This window comes from Rhinolophus sinicus, linkage group LG03, assembly GCF_036562045.2.
Source record: "Rhinolophus sinicus isolate RSC01 linkage group LG03, ASM3656204v1, whole genome shotgun sequence".
In the NCBI taxonomy this organism is placed as follows: domain Eukaryota; kingdom Metazoa; phylum Chordata; class Mammalia; order Chiroptera; family Rhinolophidae; genus Rhinolophus; species Rhinolophus sinicus.
Window position 1 is genome coordinate 148,661,202 of NC_133753.1, and position 15,740 is coordinate 148,676,941.

At 39.2% G+C, this 15,740-nt stretch overlaps 1 protein-coding gene across 2 annotated transcripts in view; it reads left to right on the forward strand.

Moving 5' to 3' along the window:
• Positions 1–11,719: 11,719 nt before the first annotated feature.
• The window catches only part of HOMER1 (homer scaffold protein 1), a 117,254-nt gene continuing 113,233 nt past the window's right edge, over positions 11,720–15,740 (forward strand). For both annotated transcript variants that reach the window (XM_019728184.2, XM_074328799.1), the window contains exon 1: positions 11,720–13,451. In XM_019728184.2, the coding sequence (XP_019583743.1) occupies positions 13,447–13,451 (5 nt within the window). In that variant the 5' untranslated portion in view covers positions 11,720–13,446. The remainder of the gene's footprint in view (positions 13,452–15,740) is intronic.

Genomic DNA, 15,740 nt, shown 5'->3' on the forward strand with positions numbered 1-15,740 from the left:
GTATTCTTAGAAGGCCAGGAGTTTACTCTAGCATCTATGTGATAAACCCAGAGTCAATGATAACCTGCACTCTAGTTCATAGATGGAGGAGACCAAAATGTTGTATTTCTGAAAGATTCAGAGATCAATGGGTATGAAGTGGGGGGAGAATGTTGTATTTGTCTGCTAGGGTCTCTGTTTTTGCTTTCTTTTTACACTTGGTAGGATCATAGAGTTGGTATGGTATGTTTCCATGTAAAACTCCAAAGATTTGGATGCTTTAAAGGAAAAAAATACATTTTGGGAACAACTTTGAAGTCAGTGTCCCTAATTCTTATATAGTTTAATGTTTCTTTTCCATTTACATAATTCCTCTTAAACTGCTAATTACAAAAAAAGTAGGAAGAACACCATTAATTTTCACATCAGCAAAAGAAACAAAAAACTGACTATTGCTTTTCACATGTAAAGAGTACATTTACTAAGCATTTGCAATGTACCAGTATTTTGGACTTATTTAATTATTACAGCAAACCCTTCGGGTACTATTATTATTCACATTTTAGAGACTGGGAAACTGAGGCTCAGAGATATTAAATAACTTATCCAGTGCTACCTAGTTGGGCATAGACGACTTGAATTCAAAGTATATCTGATTCCACAGTCCATGTTCTTAACACAGACATACACACAGACACACACACACACACACACACACACACACACACACACACTGATAGTCTTCAAGTTCATGTTTGTATTTGATTGTAAGTTGTATTAACATAACCAAAGGATGTTTCATTAAAATACCTTGTCGTCTTTAATCTTTAATCATCTTTAATCTCTACTTTTAAAACCTTTTCATTTTATTCCACGTGCAGCTTACCCTGTTCATAGAACATCCACCATTATAGATTATAAAAACTATTTTTCAACAGGGACATGTTGCTGAATGTCATGATATTCATGTGCTGGTTCCAGAGCTTTCAAACAAATTTGTTTTGTGGTGCCCACTCTATTGCATTTCTGAGTAGGTTGTAAATCTTGTTAAAACCAATAAAAATATAATTTCAAAATGTTTCAGAAGCAATCTCTCATGTCACTGGAGTCTCCAAGGTTTTCTGTTTCTACTTCCTTCTTTGTACAGTGTAAAAAGGATTCAGTAAAAATAATTTTATCTTTAAATATAACATTCATTTCTAATTACAAAAAGTAATGCATGATGACTTGAAAGCTTTTATAATATGTATAAAGGTATAAATAAAAATAAAAGATCCAAAACTTGCTTATCCACAGATAAAACATGATGAATATTCTAATGTATTTCCTTTAAATATTATATGGGATCAAAATATTAACCATGGCTTATTTTGGAGGGTGACTGAAGAACTTCAAGTTATATATATATATATATATATATATATATATATATATATATATATTTATATTTATCTAAGATATACATTGAAGTTTTCAAATACTTTCTTGAAAGTTATCTCCTTTCTCTATATAGTCACTATGAGGTATAATTATAAGCAAAAAATTGGTCAATTTGTCTAGTTGATAATCGAAAAATAAGTTAATGTGATTTACATATAAGAAAATTTGAATTTTTGTGTTTTAATTCTTTTTCTGTTTATGAAGATAATATATGGTTACTACATACAAATCAAATAACATATACAAGTATTAAAAATAGCTAACATTTGTTGAATGCTTCCTATGTGCCAGGCACTGTTCTAAGGGTATTGTTTACATTAACTCATTTAATCCTCACAAGAACTCTATGAAGTAAGGGCTATTATTTATTATTTTCATTTTAAAAATGAGAAAACTTAGGCATAAAGAGGCTAAGTAATTTGCCTGAAGTCTTGGCTTACCAAGAAAACAGTCATGACAAACTAGCATGGTTTTTATTTGTTCAATGTGTTGTTTTAATGCAAAAACAAAGATGATGAATTACGGCCTTACCATGGACATATTATATCTTCATTTCATGAAAGGAAACGATAGTTCTACATGATATTCTTGTAAATAAAGAAGGTAAAGGGAGAGGGAAGGCCCACCAAGGAGGACCTGGAGCTGACTGAACCCATGGATTAGGTGGACAGGTTAATGCATCACTACCAAGGACATGTAGCTACTAAATGAGAAAGTTGAGATTCAAACCCAGGCAGGATGTCCCAAGCGCTCACATTTAACAACTCCTTAAAATGACCCTATAAAGGATAAAGAAAAACATCAGGAAGAAAGATGAAAGTTCTCTGATCCCATGACTCAGAGACAACTGCCATCATTTTGATAAACATATTTCCAGACCCTTTTTGATGTGAAGCTTAACTGCAGCTGATCTAAGTTTTAGCAAAATGTCCTGTGATTCCCATGAAACCATGGGAAGCTTATAAAGAACTACTTTAAGGCCTTTTCTCAATGTCTTCGTATCTTTCCAGAAAGATATTATGACAGTTTTGCATCATCTCCTGGGTTCTGAGGAGATAATGAGGTTTTCTGCCTTCCCTTCTGTAATACAATTATGATGCTAACTACCGGAGTTAGGTCAATTTTCATACGTTAAGGGCATAGTCCTTCACCAGACAGCCTTAACTTCAGACACCAGCCACTAGCTAAAGGTTTCCCAGGACACTCACACTTCTAACCAACTAGCTACAAATTCAGGAGTTCCCACTATCCTCTCAAGTTTGATAATTTGCTAGAACAACTCACAGAACTCAAGAACGCACTATAGTTATGATTATAGTTTTATTATAAAGGATACAAATCAGGACTAGCCAACAAAAGAGACATGTAGGGCAAGTGTAGGTACCATGTCCTTCCCATACGAAGCTTCCATGTCCTTCCACAAAACAATGTATGATTACCAACCAGGGCAGCTAACCTGAGCCTCTATGTTCAGAATGTTTATTGGGGTTTCTTTACGATGGCATGATTGATTACACATAAAGCATTGGCCAAATGATCATAATCATTAATCCCTCCTCTCCTCCACAGAAGTTGGGCTGATATCACTTGGCTCAAAACTCCAACCCTCTAATCACATGATTAATCTAACTGGCATGACCAGCCCCCAACTCATTATGCTAATAAGTTGTATCATTAGCATAAACTCAGGTAATGATCCAAAGGGCCCACCATGAATAACAAAGATAATTCTATCTCTTGGGAATTTTCAAGGTTTAGAAGTCAACTCCCAGGAACCAGGAACAAAGACCAGCCACATTCTTAACAAGACTCCCCACCCCGTAGCGTACAACTTCAGGCTATAAAACTAGTAGCTGCAGCCTGGGTCAGCTCCTCAGCAACAGGCAATCAAACTACTCATGTTGCACTGGCATTGAGCTTCTTTTGTCTCTTTGTTCTCCTGTGGGACAAGGGACAGGGTGAGCTGGCACCTTTGCTGTTCTTGCTTTTGCTTGCTAGGTAGGCAATAAGCTGTCTGAAATTTTAAAAAGCTTATTGTGTGTTACTAGCTAAATCCGTTAGCCTCGCTTGATAACATTTACAGAAATAAGGAAATCCCAAGAGGACATTTATGGGGAGTTAAGGTGTTTAATTTGTTTTAGCCATTTGACTTATAAAAATCCTCAAATGGAATTATTCAGTAGGCTAGATGTGAGATTGGAGCATGGAGGAAAGAGGAGAAAGCAAGTTGTGCAGGGGCAATAACTAACATCAGAAGAGAGGAGATGCTCTGAAGAAGACAATGTAGAGAAGCCACCGGTGAAGGACCACTCTGATGTGAGCTCAGATTTGAGTAGTCATAAAATCTCTGAATAAAAAAGGACTTTAGGGGTCTTACATCCAACCTTTTACCTGATACAATCATCTTTTCTACATCATTTCAACAATTGGTCACACAGCTAATTTCTGCTTCGGTAGACATAGCAAGGAAGAGCTAGGCCAATGATTGTGAGGGCAACCAATTCTATCGACATAGATCTGATCGTTCGTGCACTCTTCCTTATATTGAGCTAAAACCTGTCATCTAATGATTTTTACCATTGATTCTTTATTACCTCATAGAACACGCATTCACATAGCTATTAGTCTTTTTTAATAGATGTGCTATGAAGTCAGCCAACATGCCTCCTCTTGGTTTTGTCGTCAGCAAATTAAACATCTACCATCACCCATCCCTCACATGGCTTTGTCTTGGTTTTCACCATCTTGGTTATTTTGCTATCTCATCAGCATTTTCTTTAGAATAGAATATCCAGATATGATTGCCTCAGTGAATAGTATAGCAGAATTACTATTTCCAATAAAATACTTATTTTAATTTCTTCTCTTTTTTATAAATATTTTTTAAACTTACAATCTTCTTTTAAAAAGGATATGAGGGAGCTAGGAAAATGAAATGTATTTTAATGTCTTATTCTGGTTATATTAATGTCTTATTCTGTCCACCAGAATAAGACATTAAGTTGAATTTTAATATATTAATTATTTATTGTATTTTAAATATACTTGTATATTTTAAATAATATTTTAAAATAATATGGTTTGATTTTATATTATGAAAACAAATGGTATAAGGAGAAAGTTTTTAAAAAAATTTCCTTAACTCTCAAATTTATATTCCTACTCCTTTAAGGTAACTACAATGTGCTCATTCAGAATTTTTATCTATACCCGGCATCTTTCCGTATCAGCACTATGAATCTATCTCATTCTTTTTAATAGCTGCCTAGTATTTTATTATATGGTTGTACCTTCATTTATTTACCAGTCCCCTACTGATGGATATAGAGGTTGTTTCCTCTCCATTTTTTATTTTATAGTAATAAAGAATATCTTTGTATGTATTTCTTTGAATACTTGAGAAAGTATATCTGTAGATAATTCCCTTAAAGTATAACTGCTGTGTCAAAATTTATCTATGTCTCCAAAGATACACTAACTTACACATCTACTAAGTGTGTGGTAGTGCTTGTTTTTCCACATGCCAAACTTTAAAATTCAGGTATAGCTTGGAGATATTGTGGATTTGGTTCCACACCACCACAATAAAGTGAATATTGTAATAAATTGAGTTGTAATCTTTTTGCCCGTGGAGGGGACTTGCCTTTAATATGTAAAAACTGCAACATCTGTGAAGCACAATAAAGTGAAGTGCAATAAAACGTGTTATGCCTGTAATTGCTGATCTAATAGCTGATAAATAAAGTGTGATTTGGGCGGGATATTTTTGTTTGACCTTCCAGACCCACCCTGCACCCTTGTTTTCCCTGCACTTTGCCCCAGGAAGACAATCTGTATGGACTACTCATCACTAGGCTACAGTGCTCTCTAGCTTCCTGTGTGTCAGGTTTGGAAGGAATACCAGCAGGAGGTGGGGGTGGGGAGGAGAGTGATATTGAGGCATGTATTTCCTCAGCTCCCTCCTTGTGGAGTCTCTGTGGACTGGCTGGGACCTTTAAGCAAAGGACCCAGCTCCTCTTCACAGTTTCTCTGTCTGCAGGTTTCAGCCACTGCTCCCTCCTCTTGCCTTTTCAGTCATAAAAGGGTAGTCTGCCCGTCTAAACCAGATATTGCCCTCTCACTTATGGTTTTCCTATACCCTGCCCCACCGTTGTAAAGAGTAGTATCATTATTAAGCACTCCTCAAAGTACCTAATTTGAATGTTTTCTCTGTTACCTGCCAGTTCTTGTTTCTGGGAGCTCAGCCTAGAAAGATTCCCCAGCCCGCCCTCTCAGTGATTCTGTGAGGTCTGTATACCACTCTTTAAGTCCTTTTGTTCTAGTTAGAGAAGATTCTGTGGTTCATTCCAGCTAACTGGTTAAGAACCCCAACTAATCAAGTAATTTCTACCTAAGGATAACTAACAGTCCAGCCATTCATTCACTCAGTAACTATCTATTGAGGACCCACTATATGCTAGACATTGTCTTGCTCTTGTAGATGGGAAAGTGAATAAGAAACCAAATTCCTCTTAGTGGGGCTCATAGTTTATAAGCAAATTAATAAATATATAAAATTATTCCAGATAGTGTTGCATATACTCTGAAGACAATAAAATAATTTGAGTAAAGAGTAAGTGGCTATGAATATCCAGGTATTTTATAAAGAATGTTCAGGAGTTCTCTCTCAAGAGATGCAATTTGAGCACAGAACTGAATAACGTGGAAGGTGGCTACCCTGGGCATATGTGTTCCAGGTGGCAAAGGCTTTGCATTTGGAACAGTCTTATCATAGCTGAAGAGCAGCAGGAATAGCAGATTGGCTACGGGCCACGTAGCAAATAAGTGGTTTGCTTACCCCATAGCCATTGCCTCTTCTTCCTTGCTGAGAGAGCTCTAATTTTGTTCAGACACAATATGCAGACTCAAGGGATGAAGTACCATTTGTCTAAGTGAATCATGAAAATCCTGTTCCAAACTGTCATTGATTGATTTAGGAATGGGCATGTAACACAGTTCTGGCCAACGGGACACGAGAGGGAATTTTTGAGGAGGCTCTTGAGATGTTTCCTCCCTGGTAAGAAACAGGCATAAAAGAGAAAATTCCTCAGTGTCTTTCCCTCCCTTCCTGCTTTGGATGCTCTTTGTGAGAATGTGATGCCCAGACATGCAATCGTCTTTTAACAACCACAAGACAACAAGCCAGATGGCAATGTGAAAGGCTAGAAAGAGCCTGGCCCCTAATGACACATTGGACCATCCAAAACAAGTGAAGGACCACCTTCCTTCAGACTCTGGTTAAGTAAATAAGCAAATAAAAATCAATCTTATAGCTTAAGTCACCATTAGGTGGGGTTTCTGTTCCTTGCAGTTGATACACGAACTTACACACTAGTAATGGGAGGTTGGGGGGTGATAATCAAGGTAAGGAAGGTTGGCAGGTGCCCATCATGCTGTGCCTCTTAGGCCAAGGCGTGGAGTTTGGATTTTATTCTAAGGATAAGGCATTTTAGCAGATGATCCAGTCAATACAGGTATATAATACAGACCTATCTATCTCTATTTACATGTATGTCTATATACGTATTTATTATGTATATGATAAAATACAATCCATCATTAAAATAATAGAATAGATATTAACTACAGATATATTTACCATTGCTATTTTAAGTTTTAGATAAATTATTATTTAGAACCAGATTAAAAAAAATAAAAAACCTCATGAATAACTCATAAAATATCTTGACCGAAACTCCCAAATGTTAGTAATTTTTATTTATTCTGACATCTTATGTTTGGGAGAACCTTTAATACAGTTTCTAGATATTGCATCTGCTCGCGTTAGCTATTTCAGAGTCTTTACCAATTACGTTCTGCCTCAGAGAGTTTCCAATTGCCATCTTAAACCCCCATCTCTCTTTGGAAATAGTCTAATTTTTTTTGCCCCGGGCTTTATCTCTTTGATAAGAAGGCAACTTCCTTTCATAAGCATGGCTGTCCTAAATACCTTGGGTGTTGTTTTCTTCCTAGCTGGCACCAAAGGAAAGACAAAATAAGGTAGCTAATTTAAAATATTTTCCTCATGGCTGTTCTGTTCCTCCATTCAGGAAAAAGATTACTGGTTACCATGGCAATCAGCTTCCACAGCATTCCATTCTAAGTAACCGCACAGGTATAACCCAAGCTTTACTCCATATTCTTTACTGTAGCTCTCTGCAGATCTGCATCTTTTCCAGCCTGTCCTCTGTAACTGCTGTTTAGAACAATCAACCAACCAACCAAACAGCCTGCAGTTAAGCCAGATAATTATTTCAAAGGAACCATATCCCCATCTTTTCTGAATATTTAACAAACTTACATATATAGCTGTACAATAATTTTCTCACAACACCAACTGAAAACTTTCTGGTATGTTCTTTCATAAGTCTGAGATTATATTTGTATCTCTTTAATGACCATATTTAGAAAACAATGAATTTACAGTAAAAATCAGAGCAAGAGATAGTTCTATGAGATCATTTCCCATGCTCTCTACATCATATCGTTCCTGAGGATATTTTCTAACTTCCCTCCCTCCATCACTCCCAAACCCTTTGATGAAACAGTGCACACATTCAGAAGAGTAAAATTTGTCCTCAAGTCATTGTCTTGGAGATGCCAAACACTTACACTCCCACCCTTAAGACTATTAACTACTCTGTTTTTGTTCAGAACATTAAAGATAATAATAAAAGTTGGTTTTGAACAGGCCAAACACATTTTACTGGCACCCAATATCTGCTATATTGTGGAGGAGGTGGGATGACTTTGGAGAATCAACTGGGTAAATTGTGTTTCCCTACCACTCTTGCTTTTTTTTTTTTTTTTTTTAATCATTACTTTCAGTCTTTGCTGGGAAAGACTAAAACTTCATAACTAGGAATCTTAAGATTTCTATTGTATGTAGAGATATCTTTTATTTCTACCTTTACTTGAAGCAATAGTGGAATTTTGGTCATTAAAAAGAGGGAACTTGGAAGGGAGTTGCTATCATCTAATGCTAAGCAATTAAAAATAAAACGTGGCATTAACCCTCTTCCTTGCAAAGTTTTTCTATCTCCTAAATGTCTTTTCATTGAAAAAGACATATCTCATGACCAATCTATGAACATCCATTGAATACTGCTATCTCCTATTAAGGGCTTGGAAGTAAACGCTGTAACTAAAACAGATGCCTCCAGCCCACAGATTCTAAAATCAGAGGGTATTCATGAACCTCTCCACAAATTTTCAGAGTGTAGTGGGAAACAGGAACTGTGAAAAATTTGAAACTCTACTGAAGTACTTTCTTCCTCTTCCAGAAAAAGAAAGTACATCACTTTCTAGAAAGTTCATTACTTTAAAACACATACAATTAGGGTTAGAAATTCATGGCTAGCATTTGGGTTACATTAGCTCAGTTTTAGGAGAAAACATATTTAATTTTCATGGAAAGCCATAGAATGGTTCTCTGACTCTTCTCAAAATTGTATTAGAATTGTTTAAGGAGGAGAAAGGGGCATTTACTTTATTATTCTTTTTTATGAGAAGATAGTCAATGAAACATAAAATGTCTTATTCCTTTGGGTTCATATGTATTCCCTGATATACTAAACTCACATAAGCTAGAAAGAAACATTGACCAATTATTGGCAGAATTTTCTAGATTAAAAGCAGGAGCTGAAGTTAAATAATCACATAAACTTTGAGTAATTCTATCACAATGCACCATTAGATTTATATAGAAAAAGATTGCTCTCAATTTTCAGTTGACAAAACAGCAGTTAAGAAGAGATCATGTAGCTTTGAAAGGTAGAAACCCTAACGAAGGGTCAGCATTCTGCAAGCACGGAGGCAGTTGATATGCTGTTTTGACAGTTGGGTAAAGATGAGGGGAAATAAGATTGTAAACCAGGAGGAGTCATGATAAAAGGGTAGAATGAAGTGTTTGATAATGACAAAGTGAGAGCTTGACTTAACATGGACAGAAAGAGCAGGAAAGAGAAAAGTAATTTAGTTCAGATAGGAAACAGTTTGTAGAGAAATTTTAGTAGAGTAATAACTTAATTTTTATTTTAATTTGCAAGGGCCAAGGGATGACATTATTTGAAAAATGACAGTTTTATTGCTTTAATATTTTATACATAAGAAGCTCCATTTATCTGAAATATAAATTAGTACAAGTTTCTACTAACATGATAATATATATTAAATAAATTGTCAAGCAGGAGTTTGCTTTTGAATAACCTTTGTTATAACACTAAAAAACAAAAACAAAAAAACAAAACCACTTTTTTTTAAGACTTTAATTTTTTTTTTTATTGGGGAATATTGGGGGACAGTGTGTTTCTCCAGGGCCCATCAGCTCCAAGTCGTTGTCCTTCAATCTAGTTGTGGAGGGCGCAGCTCAGCTCCAAGACCGGTCACCATTTTCAATCTAGTTGCATGGGGCGCAACCCACCATCCTATTTTCAATCTAGTTGCAGGGGGTGCAGCCCACCATCCCATGCAGGAATTGAACTGTCAATCTTGTTGTTGAGAGCTTTGTGCTCTTAACCAACTGAGCCATCTGGCCGCCCCTCCAGAAGCTCAGTGGCAGCTTGTTGTCTTTAATCTATCTAGTTGTGGAGGGCACAGCTCACTGGTCCTGTGGGAATCCAACCAGCAACCCTGTTGTTCAGAGCTCGTGCTCTAAACAACTGAGCCATCCAGCCATCCCAAAACGACTTTCACTATTTCAAATTATAAGCGAGATCATGATTTTATAATGTGAAGATAACCAGAAAGCCTGATTTAGTTACAAATTGGTCCTATTTTGGCTGGTGTCCTTTAATATTGGGCTCCTAACTTGACCAAGAAAATGTAGATGCAGAAAGCTATAAAACCAATATTTCTTAATTGGGAATCATGTCAGTAGTTTAATATTAAAAATCATTTTTTTAAAAAGCCACACAGGGTATAAATTCTGTAGCGTTTTAATTTCTTTTATTTAAACTGCATTGGTATCCATTTATAGCTCTTCTAACAGTTAGTTTATATGTTGGTAATCCTATGCCCCGGATTTTCCAGGTTACTTCAGATTTCAAATATTTTGTCTATTGTCAAATGATGTGTCTGGATTTGGGTTTGGACAACGTGGTCACTGAATTTATAGACTAACTCTGAAATAGCAATGGCCTTTGGCATTATGTAGTAATTCTATTTCTGGGTCATGACTATCAAATTAAATCAAATCAAAGTTGATTAGTTAAGTCTACCTAACAAACTATCAAAGTAATGACAATTTAAGATTTTGTAGTAATTTGTAACTTGAGAAGCATTCGTTATATTATTTATTATACACACACAACTAGTAAACTTATAAGTGACTTATAAGAAATGGAATATAGGAAATGAAAAACAACATACTTAAGAGGTACTTTAATGATATATTCTATGGCCAAAACTAAGGAAGACAAAAATAATCTAAATGTGCTTGTGTTACTGTTGAAAATAATTTTGGTGATCTTTCTTAGTTTTAATTTCCATAGACTGGAACTTATATTCTTGATAAACCAGAATTTAAAGGGTGTACTGGCATCTACAACGATAATTATGAGTGAACTTTCTAAGTTAGGACTGACTTATTATCCTATACCAGAAGTTTGCTGTTGTGCAAATGTAAGCATTGAGATCATTTCATGGCCTTCTCCCCCTTTCCCGTGGGTTACTATCTTTTGTAACATTATAACATTTGCTCATGATTCCCCTCTTTACTCTTTTCGTGATTTAAGTATCACTAAGCTGGGGGGGGGGGCGGGAATGTTTTAAAGTCAACTATGCCCAGAAGGGCATTTAATAAATTTAGAAAATTATGGTGATTTTTCCCAAGTTTTGTTGGGAATATATCTAGCACTGGTGATCAGGCTTTCCTCCCACATTTCCGTGCTAGTTGGGACTTGAAAAGCCTGGGGATGCTTCTGCAACAGAGGTGGGAGTGGGAGATAGGATATCACCCGCTTGACACTTCGGTACCGTTGCTATGAATGATTCACTCGCGTTTGGCACATTTGTTGCGAGGAAATCGCCGCCGCCGCTTCCTTCTCCAAGCTCCTTTCAGGCTGTCTCCTGTGCTTTGGCCTTTAAGGATAAGCGAGAGCAGGTGGGTACAGAGGAGCTCGCCGAGTCCTCCTCCCCCTGCTCCTTCCCTAATTTAGCAGTACTTCCGGCCGCGTGACATCATCCCCCGCACCCCGGTGACGTGAGCGACGGGTGACGAGTGTGCGGAGAAGAGCGCGCTGACGTTGCTATTTAAAGGTCCTCCTGCGGGGAGGATGGAGACACAGCGCGAGCACCTGGTGTGGGGTGCGGAGGAGGCTGTGGCGGCCGGGAGCGGGGCCAGGAGCCAGCGGAGCAGCACAGCGCACAGTGCTCCCGCCGCCAGCCACTAGGGGAGGGGGGAAGGAAGGACGGACTGACGGACCTGCCGGCCCGACTAGCTCCCCACGCGGGCCGGCTCGGCTGCTGACCACCAGCCTTCCCGCCGTCCTCGCGGCTGCTGCCTCCTCCTGCTGCGCGCAGGGCCCCACCGGCCTCTCGGGACTGTCAGCGACCCAGCCCCCGGCGCCCGGCCGCGTCTCCGCGGCATCGGCTGCCTCCCGCCCCTCCCGCGAGCAGGGGGAGGGACAGCTCTCGCCCCCCGTTCTCCCCGCCCCGTCCCCCACCCCCACCCCCCCGCAGCCAGCTCTGCCGCCGCGATCGGCTCACGCGGGCGGCGCTGACCCGGGAACGGGCGCGCTCCGCTCTGCGAGCGGCCGGTGGAGGCGGAGGCAGCAGCGGGCTTCAGGGCCACCCGGGTCGGCGCTGCTCTGCTGAGCGGGAGCTGGAGACCGGCGGAGGCGGGCGGTGATGGAAGTGTGAGGAGGCGGCGCGTGGCGGCGGCGCGGAGCGTGAGAGGCGAGGAGCAGGGGTGGGGGCACCGGAGCAGCCGCTCTCCGGCGGCTTCGAGGCCGGCTCCCCTGCTCCCGACGTGGAATTAGCGCCCGTCGATCCTGCAGCCCAGTCCTCCGCTGCTCGGCCCGCCCCGGAGCAGGGCGCAGGGAGCCGGGGGCGGCGTGGAGCTTGGCTCTCTGATTCATTCATTCTCCGCCGACCTGCGGTGCTCGGAAGAGAGGAGGGAAGAGGGGGCAGCCGCGAATGAAGGGCCAGGCGCGATCCGGGCTCCATTGTGCTCGGCGGCGGGGGGCGGGAAGGGGCTGAGGGAGGTGGGATCGGGCCCCCTCCCTCTGCTCTCTTGTGTGCGCTGCGCCCCCAGCCTGCTGCCAGCCTGGAAATGGCTCCGTTTATTCTCGGGAGAATGAATCGATCCTGCCCAGCCTTCTCTTCCTCCTCCCCACCTCCTCTCTGCTGCGAGTCTTAAGAGAGGAGAAATTTAAGACAGATTCCAATGTGGAGTGCCGTGCACGTCGCGAGCTGCCGGGTTTGCACTTGGAGGAGATTTTTCTATATAGCTTTTTCTAATGTGAGCGCAGGGAAGCAGTGGCATTACTGCTTTTAGGATTTTTATTTTCTCGTAGGGATCTCTCAAGTGCACGTCGCATTGGGTTGCACGCTCCACCCCCAGGGACCTGGTGTGGTAGAGAAATTTGAACCTGCAGCCTTAGCACCGAAAAGACCGAGTTACCTGGCTCTCTGACTGTGGAGGAGGACGTGAGCGAAATGACCACGGAACTCTTTTTGTAGGATTCGGTGAAGCTGGATTCTGCGTTTTCCGACTCATAGACTCATTTTGTGGAATAGGGTTGACCGCTGTCTTCTCCGCGCAGCATTTTAACTCATAAGCAAATGCCACCTTTGTTTGAACGTTTTGGTATTTACGAGAGAGAAATCATTTTACCTAAGAGAACTAATTGAATTGCCACATACCTCCAGAAAAGGACCTCGGGGGGTGGAAAAGCAACTGCGAAATAGCAGACGGAGAAATTCCTTTGGAAGTTCTATTCCGTAGCATAAGAGCAGAAACTTCAGAGCAAGTTTTCACTGGGCAAAATGGGGTAAGGATTTTTGTGCTTAACACAGCTCCGAATCTGTGTATGTGTGTTTGTGTGTGTGTGTGTGTGTGTGTGTTATTGATCAGTGGTGGATTGGAATTGTGTTTTATGTTTTCAAATTTGCCACCTTGCTAAGCTGGCCATACTTTAAAAGTATAGGTGTGTTAACCTTTTAACAATTTTTTTTTTTTTTTTTTTTGTAGAGTGATACCGGAGGTCATAGTTAAGAAACAAACATAAGAATATTTTAGAAGCAATGTTTAAGAAAACACGCTTGTGTTTTACTGTTCAAACTGCCGCATCAGTTTGTAATCAAAATCATGTTGTCTTCGGTTTTGTTGCCGGTGTCTTTCAGAGAAGTACATACAGTACTGCATTCTCTTAGTGCTTTGAGAATAATCAATCAGTTGCACAAAGAAACAATTGTAAACTAATGAGTGGTTAGACTACAGTACTTGAAAATGATCCAATGTAAATTGTTGCCCTCTTTGCCCTCTGCTTTGCCCTTGAGTAGCCAAAGCTAAAAAGTGCAGAATTGATTTATTAGGGCATTAAAACGAAAATCTGAAAGTCTTACTGATGTGGCCTCCACAGGGCGGGTGCACTTGATAGATCAGAGCTTGAACAGGAAAGGGCTTTTTATTGAAGGAACATGTTCACCTCTATTTTTTGCTTTTAAGCTCAGGTCTTCAATTTGTGTTATCAGGGTCAGCTCTTCACCTTCTTTCAGATCCAAAGTCAACCAAGAGTGCATTTTCCAACCTTTTATTAACTCTTCACACAGTAACTTGATAAAATGTTAGTGACTTCTTAATTTAAGTCAGAAACCCATAATTTATTAATGGAGTAATGATCTAGTCATTTCACTTACAGATTATTGATGCTTTTTGTCAAAGAGGAACTTCCAGAATTTCCTCACCCACCTTCCCTATTTTTGTGGTGGTTGGACAAACATATCTAAAGTATAGTTAAGGGATGGTGATTGAAAGTATGTGCTTTTAAAATTATGACACTTTAGGGGTGTGCACCTCTAAACTTATTTTCTTGAAACTTTCAGAGGAAAGTTCTTAGACAGTAGTACCTTTATTTGTTGGAGTTAGAATTTGAAGTTTATTAAATGAAACAAGTTTGAAAATGTAGAACATATGTTGTAGGAGTCCTTCATCAGGAATTAATAAAAAAAAGCAGTAATTTTACAATTTAAATGACAACTGATGAGAACATATATAACTTGGATGATTTAGGGTACTATTAAGAGCAATTAAAATACCTCATTCTATTTCTAGTGCTGTTATTAGTAGCTTTGTGGTCTGAGGCAAATTACTTAACCTCCACGGACTTGTTTTCTTATCTGTAAAATGAAGGACTTGGATGAGTTAAAAGTTTTTTTTTCCCAGTCTATAAAAGTGAATTGTTTTCTTTTTCTCCTTTCCTTTTTAGCGATTACTAATTGGTTAATTGAAATAAATCTTTCAGATGGAGAGATTGTTTTCTCTAAGCAGCTTTTAAGCGCGCAAGCTGGAAAACAATGACATTTGGAAAATGTTTTGGATGAATTGCACCAATTTTAGTAAGAGAAAATAGTGAAAAATGCTATTATTCAAAACAATTGAAATATGGCTTCTCTTGAGAATCTGCAGCTCTTCTGTTTAAAACATTTCAGAGGAAAAAATAATCAACTGGCAGTTTTTCATGTGGAAGGCTGCATTTTCCAGGCTGTGGAGTGGTAGTATCGTGGAAGAAAATTGGTTTTCCACAGCCTTTAAGTTGCATGAATCCTCATCATTTTACCAAGGGAAATTTGGGATGAACTTAATACTAAGGTGACCGTATTTAATATATGCAAATAGCCCCCACACATAGCACATATTTTAGATACATTGGTGTAATTAAATTTCTTTATAAACCATTTTATTTGCCCTTTTCTTAATAAAGTCTCAAAGGTGGACTGGAGAGGAAAAGGAGTGTTTATGGCATTATTTTTCTGAAAGCCTATATTTGAGGTATGGCTCTCATGGACAGTGACTTGTTTCGGCTGAGTTGTCAAGAGAGGATGGATAGGTGGAAGAAGAGAAGAGCATACGGAGAAGGCATTTGTGGAAGTTTTCTACACTTGGTAGGTGTTTATACCTAACAAGTGTGGAATAAGCATAGCCTCTTGCACCTATTTAAAACAAAGGGAAACAGGTTAGGAAATGTTTTACCCAGGCAATCCTAAATTACCTTACTCTGACAGGTGTCTACAATTTAATATTGTGAGTGAAGACTTTCACATATTTTTGACTGTTAGAA